The sequence below is a fragment of the Stegostoma tigrinum genome, chromosome 5 (assembly GCF_030684315.1).
Source record: "Stegostoma tigrinum isolate sSteTig4 chromosome 5, sSteTig4.hap1, whole genome shotgun sequence".
Lineage (NCBI taxonomy): Eukaryota > Metazoa > Chordata > Chondrichthyes > Orectolobiformes > Stegostomatidae > Stegostoma > Stegostoma tigrinum.
This window is the reverse complement of record NC_081358.1, coordinates 2252759-2270363: the sequence shown is the minus strand read 5'-3', so window position 1 is coordinate 2270363 and position 17605 is coordinate 2252759. Positions and strand designations below refer to the sequence as shown.

Genomic DNA, 17605 nt, shown 5'->3' with positions numbered 1-17605 from the left:
AACAAATGTTTATCAACACAAATTGCGACCTAGTTGTCCAATTTTTTCAAGGAAGCTGAGTTCCTGTTTGGGTGAATAAACAAAGTTGCCTGTTTAGTTGCAATCTGTACGCAATTATAGCCAATTTTATGCAGTGGACTCTCGCCAAATTGAAACTAGATTGAGATTATCCAAAGCAATTCCCTTTAAGACCTTTATAGCTGGCAAGAAAAGAAGGTGTCATCTGCTCAGCCTGATACAAGGTCTCAGGAATCAAGAACAGCTTATTACACAGTACACCTCCCAATCCTTCAGCTATTTGGAGTCTTTAGTTGCTAAACCTTTTTCCACCATTTGTTTTTTGCATATTCATATGTGGGATGTGGGTGTCATTTGCTGGCCGGTATTTATTGCCTGTCCCTAGTTGCCCTTGAGAAGGTGGTGGTGAACTGCCTTCTTGAACCTCTGCATTCCTCCTGTTGTAGGTTGACCCACAAAGCTATTAGGGAGGGAATTCCAGGGCTTTGAAGGATCGGCGATATATTTCCAAGTCAGGATGGTGAGTGGCTTGGAGGGGAAGTTGAAGGTGATGCTGTTCCCATGTATCTGCTGCTTTTGTCCTTCTAGATGGAAGTGGCTGTGGGTTTGGAAGGTGCTGTCTGAGGATCTTTGGTGAATTTCTGCAGTGCATCTTGTAGATAGTACACACTGCTGTTACTGAGCGTCGGTGGTAGAGGGAGCGAATGTTTGTGGAAGCAGAGCCAGCAAATAACCAATCAGTTCCAATTACCTCACTTGACTCCGAGATAACAAAGTGTGAAGCTGGATGAACACAGCAGGCCAAGCAGCATCTTAGGAGCACAAAAGCTGTGTTGACCCAGCTCCACAATTTGTTATCTCGGATTGTCCAGCATCTGCAGTTCCCATTATCTCTGATCACAATTTCAACCTCACTGCGAAGCCTCTTCCAGGATGCCTAACCAGAAGAAGTTACCCTCCTCCCTCCGAACAAACCTCAGGAGATCTCTCTCCCACTGCAACTCTCTTGTCATCTATCCATCGTCAGTCTGCCTCCCCCTCTCTCCCTATTTATTTCAGAATCCTCTCCCCATCCCCCTTTTCTGATGAACGGCCTGGGCCCGAAACATCAGTTTTCCTGCTCCTAAGATGCTGCTCGGCCTGCTGTGTTCATCCAGCTCCACACTTTGTTATCTTGGATTCTCCAGCATCTGCAGTTCCCATTATCTCTGTCACCTCATTTGACTCCATTGGCTATCGATTTTTTTTTTACAAATTTTACCTGCTCAATATTACTTAGGCCAGAGTGACCATATTTTTAAAAATGCCAGAATTAAAGCGTTTTGTATGGAATAATAGGTATCTCAGCCTGACTACAATTTTCTAATGGAGGATTTCACAGGATGCCTTACTCTGAGCAACTTCAGTTCTTAACTGCCATTGATACACACAGTCCAGCTCTCATAGTAGTGGAGTTCAGTGATAAGAGCTGTTCTATACACCAGGAGTTTTGCTGACTTGCAAGTCTGTGGCCATTAACTGAACCTGTAATTTAATTACAGCCATGAGCTCATGTACTGGGAGAAGTTGTTTTGAATATTTGTCATTTAATTTTATTAGGAGAGGAGAAATTAATTAAAACATCCACTTTGTTTTTGCACTATCAAAGACTTGCCAGCATCGTGTCCCTATGTGAACAACACTACCTTTCCTTTTAATTGTCAAAATTCAAAATGCTCCTGGAGTTATATTGATTGTACAACATAGAAACAGGCCATTCAGTTCAACTGATCTTGTTCTATAGTAGCCTGTTCCTTCTTTGGCTAATCCCATCAATATAACCTTCCATTCTTTTCTCGCTCACATATTTATCTAGTTTCCTCAAAAATTTATCAATTTATTCTTTGGTTTGAAAGTGAGTTTCACATTCTCACCATTTCCTGGTTGAAAATTATTGGATTTATTATTTTTGGTCTCCACCACAAATGAAAACATCTTGACAGCTATCCTATCAAACCCTTTATAATTTCAAAGATATCTGTTTGGCCAACCCAAGTCTCCTCTTTTCTAGAGATGACCAAGATCCTCTTGATCTCTTCCTTTCTGTATGCAAGAATATCAGCCTGACTTTGACTGTTTTTGTCAAATATCAACTCACATCTGGTTAGCCAAACATTCCAGGTTCCATAGATGTTGAATGAAATATTCTGGAATATGTTGAGCACTTCCTACATCATTGCAGCCACCTCTCCCAAAAGACAGGGATACTGACACCAGATCAGCTGCACCAGTTCAGCCTTCTATAAGCTGCAGCAGTAAGAGTGTGACAACAAAGAACTCTGCAAGTCAGCAAAGCTCCTAATTTACAGAGCTGCTTTGAGATCCGGACTGTGCTTATCCATGGCCGATAAGAGTGCAAGAAATTTTATTTGCAAAGTTTCTATCTCATCTTCCAGATCCATTAGGAGGACCATCACACAAACACTTGTGTCCTTGAAGCCAATTCCACCATCCCTCAGGCAAAACTCCCATAAATTCAAATTCATTCTACTAATATTATAGAACATTACAGCACAGTACAGGTCCTTCGGCCCTCGATGTTGTGCCGACCTGTCATACCGATCTCAAGCCCATCTAACCTACACTATTCCATGTATGTCCATATGCTTATCCAATGATGACTTAAATGTACCTAAAGTTGGCGAATGTACTACCGTAATATTGTGGCCAGAATAGGAAGAAAAAGAAGAAAATCTTGCACTCCAGATCCCAATGTCTCATGAGATGTCCTGCCCCATGTGCCAAAGGCTAAAGGATTGAGAAATTGCTCTATTATGTCACATAAGGAGTCAAGGCAGAAAATCACAACCTTCAGTCAACGACAACCTCAAAGCAAAGGATGGCAAATTACAATGACTAATATGAACAACTTTTCTCAGTGAATATAAAAACATATTACTTTCTCTCCATCCATGTTTTTGTTACGGTACCTTCAGTGTCAAAACTCACCTTTTCATCACACCCACCCTCTCAGTGTGCGTTTTCAGAGAGTATGTTGTGCAATGTGCGAGTTCGAATGGGGAATCTCACTGAGAGGAGTGAGTGACTTCAACTTGTGTGAGAGGTCAGCATCATTCCCAATCTTCTAGCTGTTAATTGGATTAACTGGATTAGCAGGAGCACTGGAGATTGCACACTCATTTCTCTGGATCTCCTGGTGAGCCAGACTCTGCACTTGGGGTTCAAGCATTGAAAGATTTCCTTGTTTGTCAAAACTCTGCAGAAAAAGAAAACAAAGCAAATTATGTTATTTTCCCCAATGATATTGTAAGATTCAAGTGCCAGATTTTGTGAGACTGTAAGTTTTAAAACAATTGGCTGTTTGTGACTCTCATATGCTTAGACCCTTTGGCTATTTGGCCTTGTAAAGACTTTTGATGCAATTTTTAGTAAAATGTTCCTTTTTATGTGTAACTTACAGGGGTTTGAATCCATAGAATCTAATTGATCCTGTACTAGGCAGTTGCTCGGCTCCAGTTAGAGCAAAGAGAAAATGGACACATATTGATGCCACCTAACAGAGAGGTTTTTATTCCAAAGCTATGCACTCTATAAAAGATCAAAATGACTGAACACGCAGCAGCAGGTTCAAGAACAGCTTCTTCCCTGCCATTATTAGACTGATGAATGGACTCTCAAACTTCAAATAATCTTGCTAATGTTGATCTTGCTTAACACACACCCTGTACGAAGTAACCTGTATGCCTCTGTCCAAGTTTCTTCTTTCACCCTATGGTAAGTATTTCCTTGCTTACTATGATCCGCCTGTACTACTCATAAACAAAACTTTCACTGTACTTAGGTACACGTGACAATAAGCCAATCGATCAATCAATGACTTATTGCTTAAAGGGACATGGTCCACATACAACCTACATAAACTGTAATATAATGCAACTTGCTTCAGGCGTTGAGGGTCCATTTAAAATAAAACCCAGTCAATATTAATGCAAAAGTATATGGATGGAATGCTCATCACTCTGTTTAAGAAGGAATTCCTAGACAGGGAGTCTTTTTGTGACCTTAATTGCTCTATTGGTCAATCAATGGGCAAGGAAACTGGGAGAAAGCCTTTGGTTTCCAAGCCAGCTGAAAAGTATGGGAACAAAAGGGTTCAAGTTCCAGGGCATCTTGCAGTAAAGTCAGAGTACATTCTCTCATTACATTTAGGACTGACCAGTTTCAGAAATTCTTCAAGTCAATAGGCTGCATTTAGACCACTAGCAGGGACGACGTAGTATGTTTTCTCTTTGGTGAGTAGTACAGAATAATAGCCAAACCAATTTTCAGAAGAAAAATGAAATTTATTATTTTATTCATTCATTTGCTGTTTATACATCATTGCCCTGATGATTTATAGTCAACTTTGTCTCGCTAAAATGTTAATTTGATATCTGAGGTGGTTGGATAACCTCAAATTAGGGTATTTGCAGGTTTAAATATTCAGGTTATCGGATTAGTTTTTCGTTGTTCTGAGGCTGCATTTTGGTTTGATTTGCTTTGATTTATTATTATCATATGTACCGAGTACTGTACAAAGCATTGTCTTGCGTGCTAACCAGACGAATCATACCTTACGCAAGTACATCAGGGTAACAGAACAGAATGCAAAATATAGTGCTACAGCTACAGAGAGGGTCCTGGAATATGTCTTCCACTTGCTTCCTGAGCTCGATGGCCAGTTCCTTCATTGTGCTGACATTGAGGGAGAGATTGGTGTCTTTACATCATGCCGTTAAGCTGTCAATTTCTTTCCTGAACTCTATCTCATCATTATTTGAGATCCGACCCAATATGGTGGTGTCATCAGCAAATTTTTAAATGGTGTTAGTGCTGAACTTGACCTCACAGTGGTGAGTGTACAAGGAATATAGTAAGGGGTTGAGAGTGCAGCCTTGCATGATTCTGGTCTTGAAGATTATGGTAAAGGAATTGTTGACACCTATCCTTACTGATTGTGGTCTGTGGGTCTGGAGGTTGAGGATCCAGTGGCAGATGGGGCAGCAGAGTCCTAGGTCTGAGTTTGTTTGGAATTGTGGTTTTGAAGGTGGAGCAAAAGTCAATAAATAGGAGTCTGACGTAAATGCCCTTGTTATCCAGATGTTCCAGGAGGGTGAGTGCAGGGACAGGGAGATGGTATTCTGTCTTGAACCTATTACCCTCATAGACTAGAAATTAGGCATTAGGGGTAGACTCCTGATCATAATGGACATGGGACCCATTTACAGGAAGACCAGTCATGTGTAGAAACTGCACCGAGGATTCCACACCCTGTCCCAATCACTGAGGAATCCCTGAATTCCAGGCACAGAGCTCTCTGTCTCAAAACCCCATTCACCAAAATTGACATTACTAGTTCACTCACTGGTTTGAAAGATCCCTTTTGAAGTTCAACTTAATGTATTGAATATTTCTGTGACACTTTTATTATAATTTTTTAGTTGCGATAATCAAAGTAATTTTGCATTGAACTTGAGAGGACACAAAGGCTTCTATGGGAGAGAAGCACAAAATTGCAGGTCATGTTTAAATGAACGAATAATTGCTGAGTGACATGGGAACAGTTGAGCACTCACCAAAATTACCCCAGGCTGTTTGATTTATATTGCACCTTCAGAGGGCAGAAAATATCTACTGAAGGTCTTTCATTGAAACATTTTTGTGTGTTTTTGATAGAAGGTAGTGCCTCTCTGCTCTCTTGAGGTTGAATGAACCCATCACCCCACCAGATTTCATCGGGATGTTTGCCAGTTGTGGAAGAGGACTTATATAGCAACAACAAAAACCAGCTGTTAGCTTGTTGTTCGATGCCCAGTGTGACTGTGAACTGAATTATTTCCACTTAGAGATATTAAGACAGTTGGCTTCAAACTAGCTTAGTGATTTGCTGCTGGCCCAGTTGGTGCTTTGTACTGTAAGATTAGCTTCCTTCAAGTTTTCTTTTGAAAATATTACTTATGCTCATGAAGTTGGACGATATTGTAACCAGGGAACAAAACGTTTTGCATTTCAAGAGGCTCAGCATCATGGCAGCAGTTTACAGCATTAAGCGCCATCTGCTGTTTCACATCACCACCTCTAACCCCCGTCCCCCGCAATCCAACCAGCTCCACAAATAACAGCACTGAGCCGCCCAGGGATACCTCGCATTCACTGATCCTACCGTGGTTGTATGAGGGGGGCCAAATTAGCAGAACGTCTCTGCTCTTGCCTCATTACCCACAAGCACTTATACCAAGGCTTCCCAGGTTCATTTCACACAGTCAGTAAAGTGAGAACTATGATTGTTGTTGAAGATGGATAAGGACTATCATTCTGAACCTAAACTCTTCCATTCATAAAAAGAATGTCCCCATAATAGTGGCTTCTGGTCTGGCAGTATCTAGAGTTAAAATTCTTATCACTATTGATGAAGTGCTGCACTTTCTGAGAGTCCAGACTGAAACAGTACTGTGCTGTTGGAGGGTTATGACTGAGGAAGTGTCAGAGGGCCAGTAATCTGGGGGGGGGGGCGGGGAAGTTGCACTGTCAGAAGGTGCCAGATATCAGATGAGAGACTTTATCTACCCTTTCAGTTTGGCACAAAAATACCGCAGTTACTCCTATGGAATTGCAAAGGGATTCCCCATACTGCCGTAACAACATTTATTCCTCAACTAAAATCACCGAAAACAACAGAAGATTTGGTCACTGCGGCTGTTGGGACCTTTCTATGAAGCAGTCAGCCATGTTTTGTACATTAAACAGAGACTACCCTTTGAAAGCACATTATTCTACAGTGTATGTGTGTTAGATAAATGCAAATCCTTTATTTTCATCAGTGTTACCATTCTTTGTAACAGTGCATGAAGAAATGTTCACCTTCTCTCTGACAGATTTTCTGTTGAGTAGTTCAGCTCACCGAGTTGCTTGTTTATTTGAAGCAATAACTCGTATTTGTCATGAGCATGAAGCAGTAAATAAATTCTGTACAAACTCTATGTTCCCTGAGCCAAAACATTTAATCTAACTGATGGAGAGGATTTATTGCCTAGAGCGCTAATCCATGTGAGCTGATTGCTACTAGACTCTAGAGTCAAATCATTTTTTCAAAAGGTTCCTGAAAAGACTTGACTAAAATATTCTACATAGACCTTGACATAACAGAGGCCCTCTGGGCAATGTTTAAGCAAAGAGTTGTAGAATGGAACCCCTACAAAGCGCTGTGAGTCAAACTGCCAATTCCAAATCCCTGCCAGACTATTTCATTCTCAAATCTTCACTTAACTTCTCTTTGGTTGGCAGGCCTCCAACAGCGGACAATGTCAATCAAGGACTGCATTGCTTGAAGTGTTCCTCAGGGGCCAGTCAAATCGGGAGGGCAATTGGCAGTGTGGGGAAATGTCAACCAGTAAGCTTGTGTGCTTTGCTACCTTTTCCACTTCAACTGGGTGTAATCAAATAATTAGAAAAGGCCAATTGCATGTTTGGAAGTCTCATTCTGTTAGTCCAAACACTGAGAGCTAGAGGGGAGGGAAGCTAACTAACTGGTGAATCTGGTCTTGATAAACAGATTTATGATTCTGTTACATGAACAAAACAGGAAATCTTCCCCGAAGGTAAAATGCATGAACAAAATGAAGATTTAACATACTTATGATAGGTCCCATGATGCAGAAATGACTGAATGTGATTTACCATCGATGAATTCTCATGGGAAACACTCCTCTGCCTCCAATCCTCTCTATTATCCCAGAAATAACAATAGATTCTCCATATGGAGGGACATGTTTACTGATGAATTTGCTACAATAAGACAATGTGGTTGTTGTATTACAATATTGAGAACAGCTTCATCTTGCATTAATGAATTCTCAATCCTCTGCTATGATCCATTGTTCTGATGTGCTTGTGTGTGTGCTTGTGTGTGTGTGCTTGTGTGTGTGTGCTTGTGTGTGTGTGCTTGTGTGTGTGTGCGTGTGTGTGTGTGTGTGTGTGTGTGAGAGAGAGACTAGGAGCGTGATTGACTCTGCTAATTGTGTGAGGATGAATGTGAGCGCACTTGTCTATTGCTTTATGTGTCTGTATCAATTTGTGTGTGATTGCTTGTGTGTTTGTGTGCGTATACAAAAGCATGTATGTGTTTTAATGTGTGTGAGTCTGCTCTGAATTCTATATTTCTCCTTCCTTCTATTGTCTTTGTAATCCCAATTATATCTTGTAAACTATGAGAAGTTAGATTGTTTCCAGTGATTGCTGGCCTGATTTAAGGGGTGTAGCTATAAGATTAAATGGAAGAGATTTAGGATCGAGGGTCGGAAGAACTTCTTTTACACAAAGGATTATATGAGCCTATTAAAAAAAGAATCATTAAAACAGAGGCTATTTAAGAATGGGTTTGGCAGGTGGATGAAGAAAAAGGTGACAAAGAAGGAAGGAAACAGCACCTCTGTGGAGGAAAAACACCAGTGTAGAACTGTTGGCTGTATAGCCTGTTTTCCTGCAGTAATTCTGAACAAAATAGAAAGTTGGGTAATTAATGCTTGTTTATCCAGCCAGGCTTGTTTAGGCTATGAGTCCCTGGCTCCTAATTCCTTCAGCAGGGTTTCTGTTTCCAGGAGCAGGCAGGCACGCTGCCAACAGAATGAAATGACAGCCTCCCCCAGCAGGATTTTCACTCTTTTTTTTGAAAAACATTTTGGAAATACTTTAAGCAACATTGACAACAACTGTTGAAAGTTAAATGTCATGACATGGTTTATTTACAGCCAAAGAGTTTGAGCTGAAGGAACACTTTCTTTCTTTTTAATTAACGCAGCATCTTGTAGTTTATTTTCTGATCAATTGGCCTTTGTGAAAAACAATCATCAGGGTATTGGACTCTGGATGCTATGTGCAGATATTTTATTTTGTGATTTGAATTTTACTTTTCTATTTAAACCTGTGTATGGGGATCAGTGATGTACTGATGTCACCGGACTGGTAATCTGGTGTACTGGTTATTGTTCCCAGAATGTAGGTTCAAATTCTACCAAGCAGATGGTGAAATTTGATTTCAATAAAATTTGGAAGTAAAAGTGCACCTAATGTTAATGTGTAACCATTGTTAATTGTTGTGTAAATTTATCTGATTTACTAATGTTCATTAGGGAAGGAAATCTCCATCCTTACCTGGTTTGGTTCACATGTGACTCCAGATTCACAGAAAAGTGGTCAACTCTCAACTACCCTCTGAAATAGCCTAGAGTGCTGATCAGTACAGGGGCAATTCGGAACGTGCAACAAATGTTAACTGTGCCAGAGACTCCAACAGTAGTTGTACTGGCTGAAGCCCGTATTGTTCTCAGAAAACAACCTTTCCTTCTGTAAATCAGTTGAGGATATGAGACAGTTTAGCTAACAGGAAAGACTAAACAAATTATTTCTCTTTTCTCTAGGAAAGAGCAGATTGCAGAGTGGCCTGATAGAGGTCTTTCAGATTACAAAATGTTTCATTGGATAGAATTTGAGATGTTTCGTCTTGCGGTGGAGATTAGAATTAACATCTACTAAAATGCCAGCCACTAATAAATTCAGTCAGGAATTCAGGTGAAAGTTCTTGACTTAGAGTGGTGGGATTGTGGAACCTGTTTCCACAGACAGTGGTTTAGTTGAATTGTATGGATGCATCAATGGGGAAACTGAGTGAACACTTGAGGGAGAAAGAAATGGGACAATATGGTGATAGCGTTCGATGAGTAAGGATAGAAAATGATTTGTGTGCATTGTAAAACACTGTTTAGGCTGAATGTCCTGTTTCTACGCTAAGTTTTATGGCATACTCACACTGAAACCTGTCCTATGCACAGCTACCCACTTCATGCCTGAAGTAAGGACTCAGGAGAGGATGAACATGAAGACCTCTTTATATTTTATCCTGCTGACCAACAGAGATTTCCTGAATGCTGAAGTTAAACAGTCATGCTCATTTTGAGATTGTTCAATTCCTCCACCACTGATCTAGACCGTTCCTCCAGAGGAAACAATCTCACCATACTAAATTCTCTCGTCTTATGCAACTAGACAACCACATACTCATAACCTTCATGGAAATAGCATGCTGCTGGACTGTTTTTATGGGGTGTGCTTCTTGAGTGTTATTACCCTTGTGCCTTGCAGGCAGGGACACATGTTGATGTACAGATCTGCCTGTCTGTTGAACTAGCCTACAGATTGGAGTATTAACAACATAGTGAAAAACAACCTGACATTTGCCCAACACAGGAGCCACTAGCTGGTCGTCTTGATGGCCTGTTGTGTTTTACATAGCTCATTAACCAATTATGGAACTGCTCAGTGTTATTGGGTAACCCTAAACAAAGTCACAACTAAACTAAGAACTTTCATTGCCTAAATGGCACAGTGACAACAGCACAGCTATGTTTATTCAGAAAATCTCATAATAAAGATTTTCTCCAATAAGCTATGCAGTGAGGCTAACTAACTGACTAAGAGAAATTAATTTAGAGCGATCATCAATCCATTTCCCGTATAGGTTAAAGGTCACGAACCAAACAATGCAAACTTGTGGCAGTTATTTTTTGTTTGCAAGAAGGAATAACTTTACTGCGATCCTTTTTATTAGCAAGTGATGAATCATGAATGATAGCCTTCATTAATAAGCCAGGGAAAGGAACCTGGTATTAATATGCAGTCCTCAATCTGCAGCATGGCTCATTATTACATTAATCATTGGTTTTGCATTGATGAAACATGTCATTGGAGTTTGCTGTATAACATATAATTATTGAATTCCGTCTCTCTCATGACCACTTCATTAACTGAATTTGACACAGATGTTACTCCAATTTTATTGATTTCATGAAAGATAGAATGCAGAATTGCTAACCTAAATATAGGTTTATGCCATCGCAAAGGAATTTGGTTCGACCTTCCATCGCGGTTTATGGCAGACCAGAGTTTAAATTTATTAACTCGACTGCAGATGTCTTAAACACTAGACAATAAAAAATATCAATGCAGGTTTTATACTTCATACATCGGACAGTGGAGAAAGTTACACTTGACCATTCTTGGAACCTAAAGAACTTATTCTTCCTTTACCTCGTTGTTGAGAAGCCAACATGGGAGACAGTGTATCATGAATTGACCCCCAGGATCCAGAGAAAATGGGAGTCCTAGATTTCCATGTGATTTAACTCTTTAAGCCCCCTATAATGCCGTGGAACTTACTGGAATGTAATAAGTGCAAATGTACTGCCATCTGTAGGAACAATAGTGAGTTGACTGGGATTACTAGCCTGACATCTCACTCTTAGCATCTATTGCTATATATCCTCCTTTTCCTCATAGACTCATAGATGTTTACAGCATAGAATGAGGCCATTCAGCCAATTGTGTCCATGCCAATGAACAAAGATCTGATAATGCTAATCCAGTTTTCCAGCTCTTGGCCCGCTGCCTTGGACATTTTGACAATGACAGTGAATATCTAAATACTGCTTAAATGTTATGAGAGTTTCTCACTTGACCAACTTTTCAGGCACTGAGTTCCTGATATCTTCTGGGTTTAAAAATAATTCTGCTCAACTCTCCTCTCAGTCTTTTATCTCTTACCTCAGATTTGGTCATTGATACCTCTTCTAACGAAACTGTGCCATCTTATCCACCTTCCTTAGCCCCGCATAATCTTATACATCTCCATAAGATTGCCTCTCACCCCTCACTGCTCTATACAATGCAACTCCAGCCGAATACAAGATAACAAAGTGTATAGCTGGATGAACACAGCAGGCCAGGCAGCATCTCAGGAGCACAAAAGCTGTCGTTTCAGGCCTAGACCCCGAAAACATCAGCTTTTGTGCTCCTGAGATGCTGCTTGGCCTGCTGTGTTCATCCATCTACACACTTTGTTATCTTGGATTCTCCAGCATCTGCAGTTCCTATTATCTCTGTCCAGCCAAATCAATCTTTCCTCAGTTCAGACCTTCTAGCTCAGGCAGCATCCTGTAAAATCTTCTGTGATCTCAGTCAAAAAATGTCACATCCTTTCAAAAACGTAGTGACCAGACTGCACAGCATATTCCACTTGTGGTCTACCCAGTATTTCAAACAGTTCCAACATAGCCTTGGTCTGCCTACTTGATCAATTCATTTATATCTGTCAGCAGTTTATGGCCAACCTCCTCTCTGCTAATGTTTCTGCTATCTGAAAACTTTGTGATCATCCCCCTATGTGGTCATGGCTATGTTATCATGCTCTTACATGTTTAACTATGCCTTCAGCTCATTTGTCTAATTTCTTATGCTCCTTGCATTAAAATATATCCCGCTTCGCTTTGCTTCCTTATCTAGCATATGTTTCCTCTGCTTTCCAAAGTTTTAACTTCTAATTCCTTGCAGTTTCTCTCCCCTCTGAACTACTTATCAGCTTCCAGAGTGGGGGATTCAATTAATAGAGGTCATGAGTTCAAAGTGAGAGGAGGAAAATTTAAGGGAGATATGCGTGGAAATTTCTTTACACAGAGGGTGGTGGGTGCCTGGAACACGTTGCCAGCAGAGGTGGTAGACGCAGACACATTAGTGTCTTTTAAGATATATTTGGACAGGTACATGGATGGGCAGGGAGCAAATGGACACAGACCGTTAGAAAATAGATGACAGGTTAAACAGAGGATCTTGATCGGCGCAGGCTTGAAGGGCCGAAGGGCCTGTTCCTGTGCTGTAATTTTCTTTGTTCTTTGTTCTATCCCATCCCCCTTGTCAATCTAGTTAAAATCACCCACACAGCATGAGCAATCCTCCCCTCCAGGATGCTGTAGCTGTTTCAGTTCAAATACAACTTTTACAGGTCCCACCACCCCTAGAAATGATCCCGATGCCTCCGGAGCCTGAAACCTTCCCTCCTGCACCATCTCTCCATTCATCTGCTCTATCCTTCTATTCAGACTCTCACTGCTGTGTGACACTGGAGTAATCCAGAAACTACTATTTCAAAGACCTGCATTTCAATTCCCTACCAAACTTTTAAAAATCTATTTGTAGGTCATCATTTCTCCTTCGTCCCATCTCACTGGCCTCAACGTAGACCATGACCTTTGGCTGTTCACCTTCCCCATTCAGAATGTTCCTCAGCCATATCGTAACATCCTTCACCTTGGCAACTAGGAGGCAACATACCATGCCATCCTGGTGCCACATCTGTGGCCTCTCACCAATGAATTCCGTACCATTATTGCCCTTCCACACTTCTTCCTGTTCCCTCCACCCACCAGCACAAGCAGCTGGACCACCCACAGTGCCAAGGCCCTGGTTCTCGCTCACCTTCACAGAGCTGAAAAAACTCTTTTCAGGTGAGATGCACTCAGGGGACTCCCCCACTATCTGCCTGGTCTCAGTCATTTGTCTGGCAGTCATGCATTTCCTCAGTGCCTGCAATTCCTGATGATGTAGGGTGACCGTGTGCAGAAAAGTGCTGTCTCTGAACCGCTCGGCCTCACGAATGTACTGCACAGCTCCAAGCTACTGCTCAAACTCCAAAGCCCAGAGATTAAGTTGCTCAAGCTGGAGGCAGCTCCTTCACACACGATTATCCAGACTCCCGGCAGTTTCCCACATCACGCAGGAACTGCTAATCATGAGCCTGAGCTCACCAGCATACCTCAACAAAATAGAATATGGACCTTAGCTTTACGTTTACAGTTAGTCCATCTTATTGTACATTAGAAAAATTCTCACTTCAGGCAAACAGTCAGAACTCCTTAATTCTGTCAAGTGAAAAGGTTTATTTTTAAAGTTCTAAGATATTCATTATGCAACGTTTTAAGCTTTATTTATATTCTTAAATAAATATTTAGTTAGAAGCAACAACAGAGAAATGGCCACAAATTGTCTATCTGTGCTGTTGTGACTTCATACTTTGGTTTTATTGAAACTGTTCCACTGCTGGTCAGTCTGCTTCTGGCACTTCTCCACTATCACTTCTTCTTTTAACCTCACTGGCACTGCACCTGGATCCCACACAGCTCCAGCACTTTGTTTGCTTGCCTGTCAGAAGCTCACCACACAGCTAGTTCCTTTCTCTGTGGTACTGTAAGAACCAATTCCAGTCAACTGCAGCGAGTCTGACATTCCTCTCACATCGCTGTGCCGAGCTGAGGAGACCTGGCTGGCAAACCCAATTCACTGGCTTCATACTTCTTGAAATGTGGGCTTGGGAGATTGAGTGGGGAGGGGAATTTGAAAACCTTTGAGTGCAGTGATGGCACTAGTTCTAGTTTGGTATATTGTTGATTCACAGGGCAGAAACTTCATAACAGTCATGAAGAATATTAGTATTAAACTCCAGAAATCCTAGTCAAGCTAGAATCAGTTGACTTTAGACTAAATGTTTTGGAGTTAATCTGCATTACAGGAATAAGTAGAAGATCACTAGGGCTAGTCTTTTGCATGGTGGGCAGGATTATGCAAATAAGCAACACTTGGTTTTGATGGAAGAGTTGAGAATAACCAAGGAAATTGGTGTAATTCTAACCTAAATCATTTGTACACTAATTAACTTACAAGAAACAAAATGCTGTCAATATTCTGATGGGCTCTGAGAAGACCAATGTGGAGTATAAATACCAGCATGGGCCCATTGGGCTGAATGGCCTGTTTCTGTGAGATAGATGTGTGAAAATACTGGCACTATGTTACACTTACACAATAGTTGTACTGAATCTTCCAGGAAATTCAGGCCAATAAATCAGAAAAGATCAATCTCTATTTTTTCAAAGTTCTTATTGGAATTGTTGTTTTTGATAGTTTTCTTGCACTGTTAATTATCTTTTTATACACGTAACAGTCTATAAACCAGTGGAAATATGATGTCCTGTTTATTGTCAATGATTCTGTTTGTTTTTTACTCACAGAACAAAGAAGTAAGATGTACAAGAGAAAAATGTCCTCCCTTGCCAAAAGACTGCGCTCTTGTTGTCAAACAGCGAGGAGGTTGTTGTGAAAAATGCAAAGGTGCTTTAACATTCCCTCCTTTTCCACATTTGACGAGTGTTTCTGATTGAGTGCAGGCACGGTGTTATTCTGTGTAGTTCTGATTCTCTCCATCGGAAGGTTTGAATTGACACAGCTGACAACATGCTGCAGTAATGGGTTTTTCTCTTCAGAACTTTCAATGTTTTATTGAGTTTCCTCCACCTTACACAGTATTTACAGCGTTAGTCAGCCTGGACTGATCACCACCCTCACTTAACCTCCCTAGGTCACTGACCATCATCAGGACTGAAATTTATTCTCTTGCTTCTTCCTGCTCTCCTCGATTCTTAAGGATACAATTTTTGCCTTGAGCCCAGAACTTCCTGGTAACTTGTCCCAATGGGCAGTCAGTCTCAGTGAATTCCTGCTGAGTACCAGCATGGAAGATAAAAAACAAGCACTAATTACTCTGCCATGCACAGGCACACATGGACAAATGGACTTTCATACACTTGTGTAGAAACACACTCTCCTATGTACACATTTCCCCACAGGATAGCAAAATGTGAAACCCCTGAATGATTCATCCCTGAAACCAGAGTTATGGAAGTTACTTGCAATGGCCAGCTGTGGTCCCTGCACTTGGAACAGACCATGTAGGGATTATGACAGAAACTTTCTGGAATTAATGCTAACTCTGTTGGGGGCTTTAGCTGGGGTTACGTTGAGTTATACTGTTTTTTTTATTGTCCCCCTTTTTACTGCCTTCTCCCACAGTTGGGAGGGCTCCACTGGCAGGCTGTGAATTTGTCATTGATTTCAGACTAATCCTCAGGCAAAATCTGCCTGTTGTGTCCTGGTGTTAAATTTTTCAGTTCTGGAGGCATTTCCCTTTCACTCTCTGGGCCAAATATCTTATGCAGTTGTTGGAAGCCAGGGTCCTAACAAACATTTATGTCAACACAGAACTGCCACGGACAAGGCATCTTGTCACTTTCTGTTTATGTTTCAAATTGTCAGACCAGACTTCTTCATACAGTCGCAATTCACTAAAACAAAAGGTTTTAAGTGATATATTTTGTGTTTGAATCATAGAATCCGCTCCGTGCAGTAGAGGCCATTCCGCCCATGGCGTCTGCTGCAACCCTTCAAAGAGCATCTCAACCAGAGCCGCCAATCCCTGTAACCCTGTATTTCTAATGGTTAGTCCACTTAGTGTGCACATCCCTGGACACTATGGGCAATTTAGCATGGCCAATCCACCTAGCGCACACATCTTTGGACCGTGGGAGGAAACCAGGAGACCATGCAAGCTACACACAGTCACCCAAGACTGGAATCAAACCTGTGCCCCTGGCATTGCTAACTACTGAGCCACTGTGCCATCCCACCAGAGGATTCTATAAGAACAAATATTTCCTTTATTTCCTGAATTGACCTGAAATCCCATTGTGAACCACATCTGCCTCTTCTACCATTGTTCACTTCCTAGCATTCAGAATATAGAGTTAAAATTCAAAAATTATCAGGGAAATGAAAACCTTAAAAACAAGTAACACAGAGGGAGGCCATTTAGCCATTCATACTTTTCCCAGGCCTTTGATAGAACTCTGCACTTAGTTTTACACCCCCTACTCTTTCCTGTCACACATTTATTTAAACCCTTTTTGAAAACGCCGATTGAATTTACTTTCACGTTCCTGTCAGCCAAAGCATTACAATTCACCACAACCCGATGAAAACAATTCTCCTCATGTTTTTTGCTAATTTTCTTAAATGTGTCCTCTGGTTGCTGGTCTTCCTACCAATACAATCGTTTCTCTCCTGATTATCTTTATTAAAATCCTCCATGATTTTGAAAACCTATTAAATTTCCCCTTAACTTTCTCGGTTCTGAGAACAACTTCAGCTGTGACATTCTCTCCACAACACAGACGTGTGTGGAAAGGCAACTCACAAGAGGAATATAAACAGTTTACAGGAAGATATTGACAGGGTTGAGTAAGCAGGCAAAAGATTAGAAAATCTAGTACAATGTGGGAAATGTGCAGCTTCTCATTTTGGGAGGGAGGAGAAAAGAATGTAGTATTATTTAATGGAGAAAAACAGCAAAAGCTGCAAGACAAAAAGGATTGGGGTTGTACACAGAACGCTAGCACGCAGGCCCAGCAGGTAATCAGGAAGGCTAATGCAATGTGGGCCCTTACTTCAAGGGGGTTAGTGTGTTCCTGCAGCTGTACAAGGTGCTGGTGAGACAACATCTGGACCACTGGGACCACCTCTGGTCCCCTTATTTAAGAAAATATTTTATTGGAGTTATTAGGAATGTAAACGTGGTACAGTCAGCTGGGTAGACACAATTTGTTAAAAAAACAAAAGAACTGCGGATGCTGTAAATCAAGAACAAAAACAAAATTGCTGGAAAATCTCAACAGGTCTGGCAGCATCTGTGGAGGACAAAACAGAGTTAACGTTTCGGGTCCGGTGACCCTTCCTGAGAACTGATGGCGGCTGGGAAAACATCAGTTTATATGCAGAAAACAGGGATGTGGGTGGGGTTGGAAGTAACCGATAGGATAGAGCCCAAGGAGAGAGA

General features: G+C 41.2%; 1 protein-coding gene across 1 annotated transcript in view; it reads left to right on the top strand.

Moving 5' to 3' along the window:
• The window catches only part of bmper (BMP binding endothelial regulator), an 84052-nt gene that overhangs the window by 9013 nt on the left and 57434 nt on the right, over positions 1-17605 (top strand). The window contains exon 3 of the mRNA XM_059645765.1: positions 14949-15048. Within this exon, the coding sequence (XP_059501748.1) occupies positions 14949-15048 (100 nt within the window). The remainder of the gene's footprint in view (positions 1-14948; positions 15049-17605) is intronic.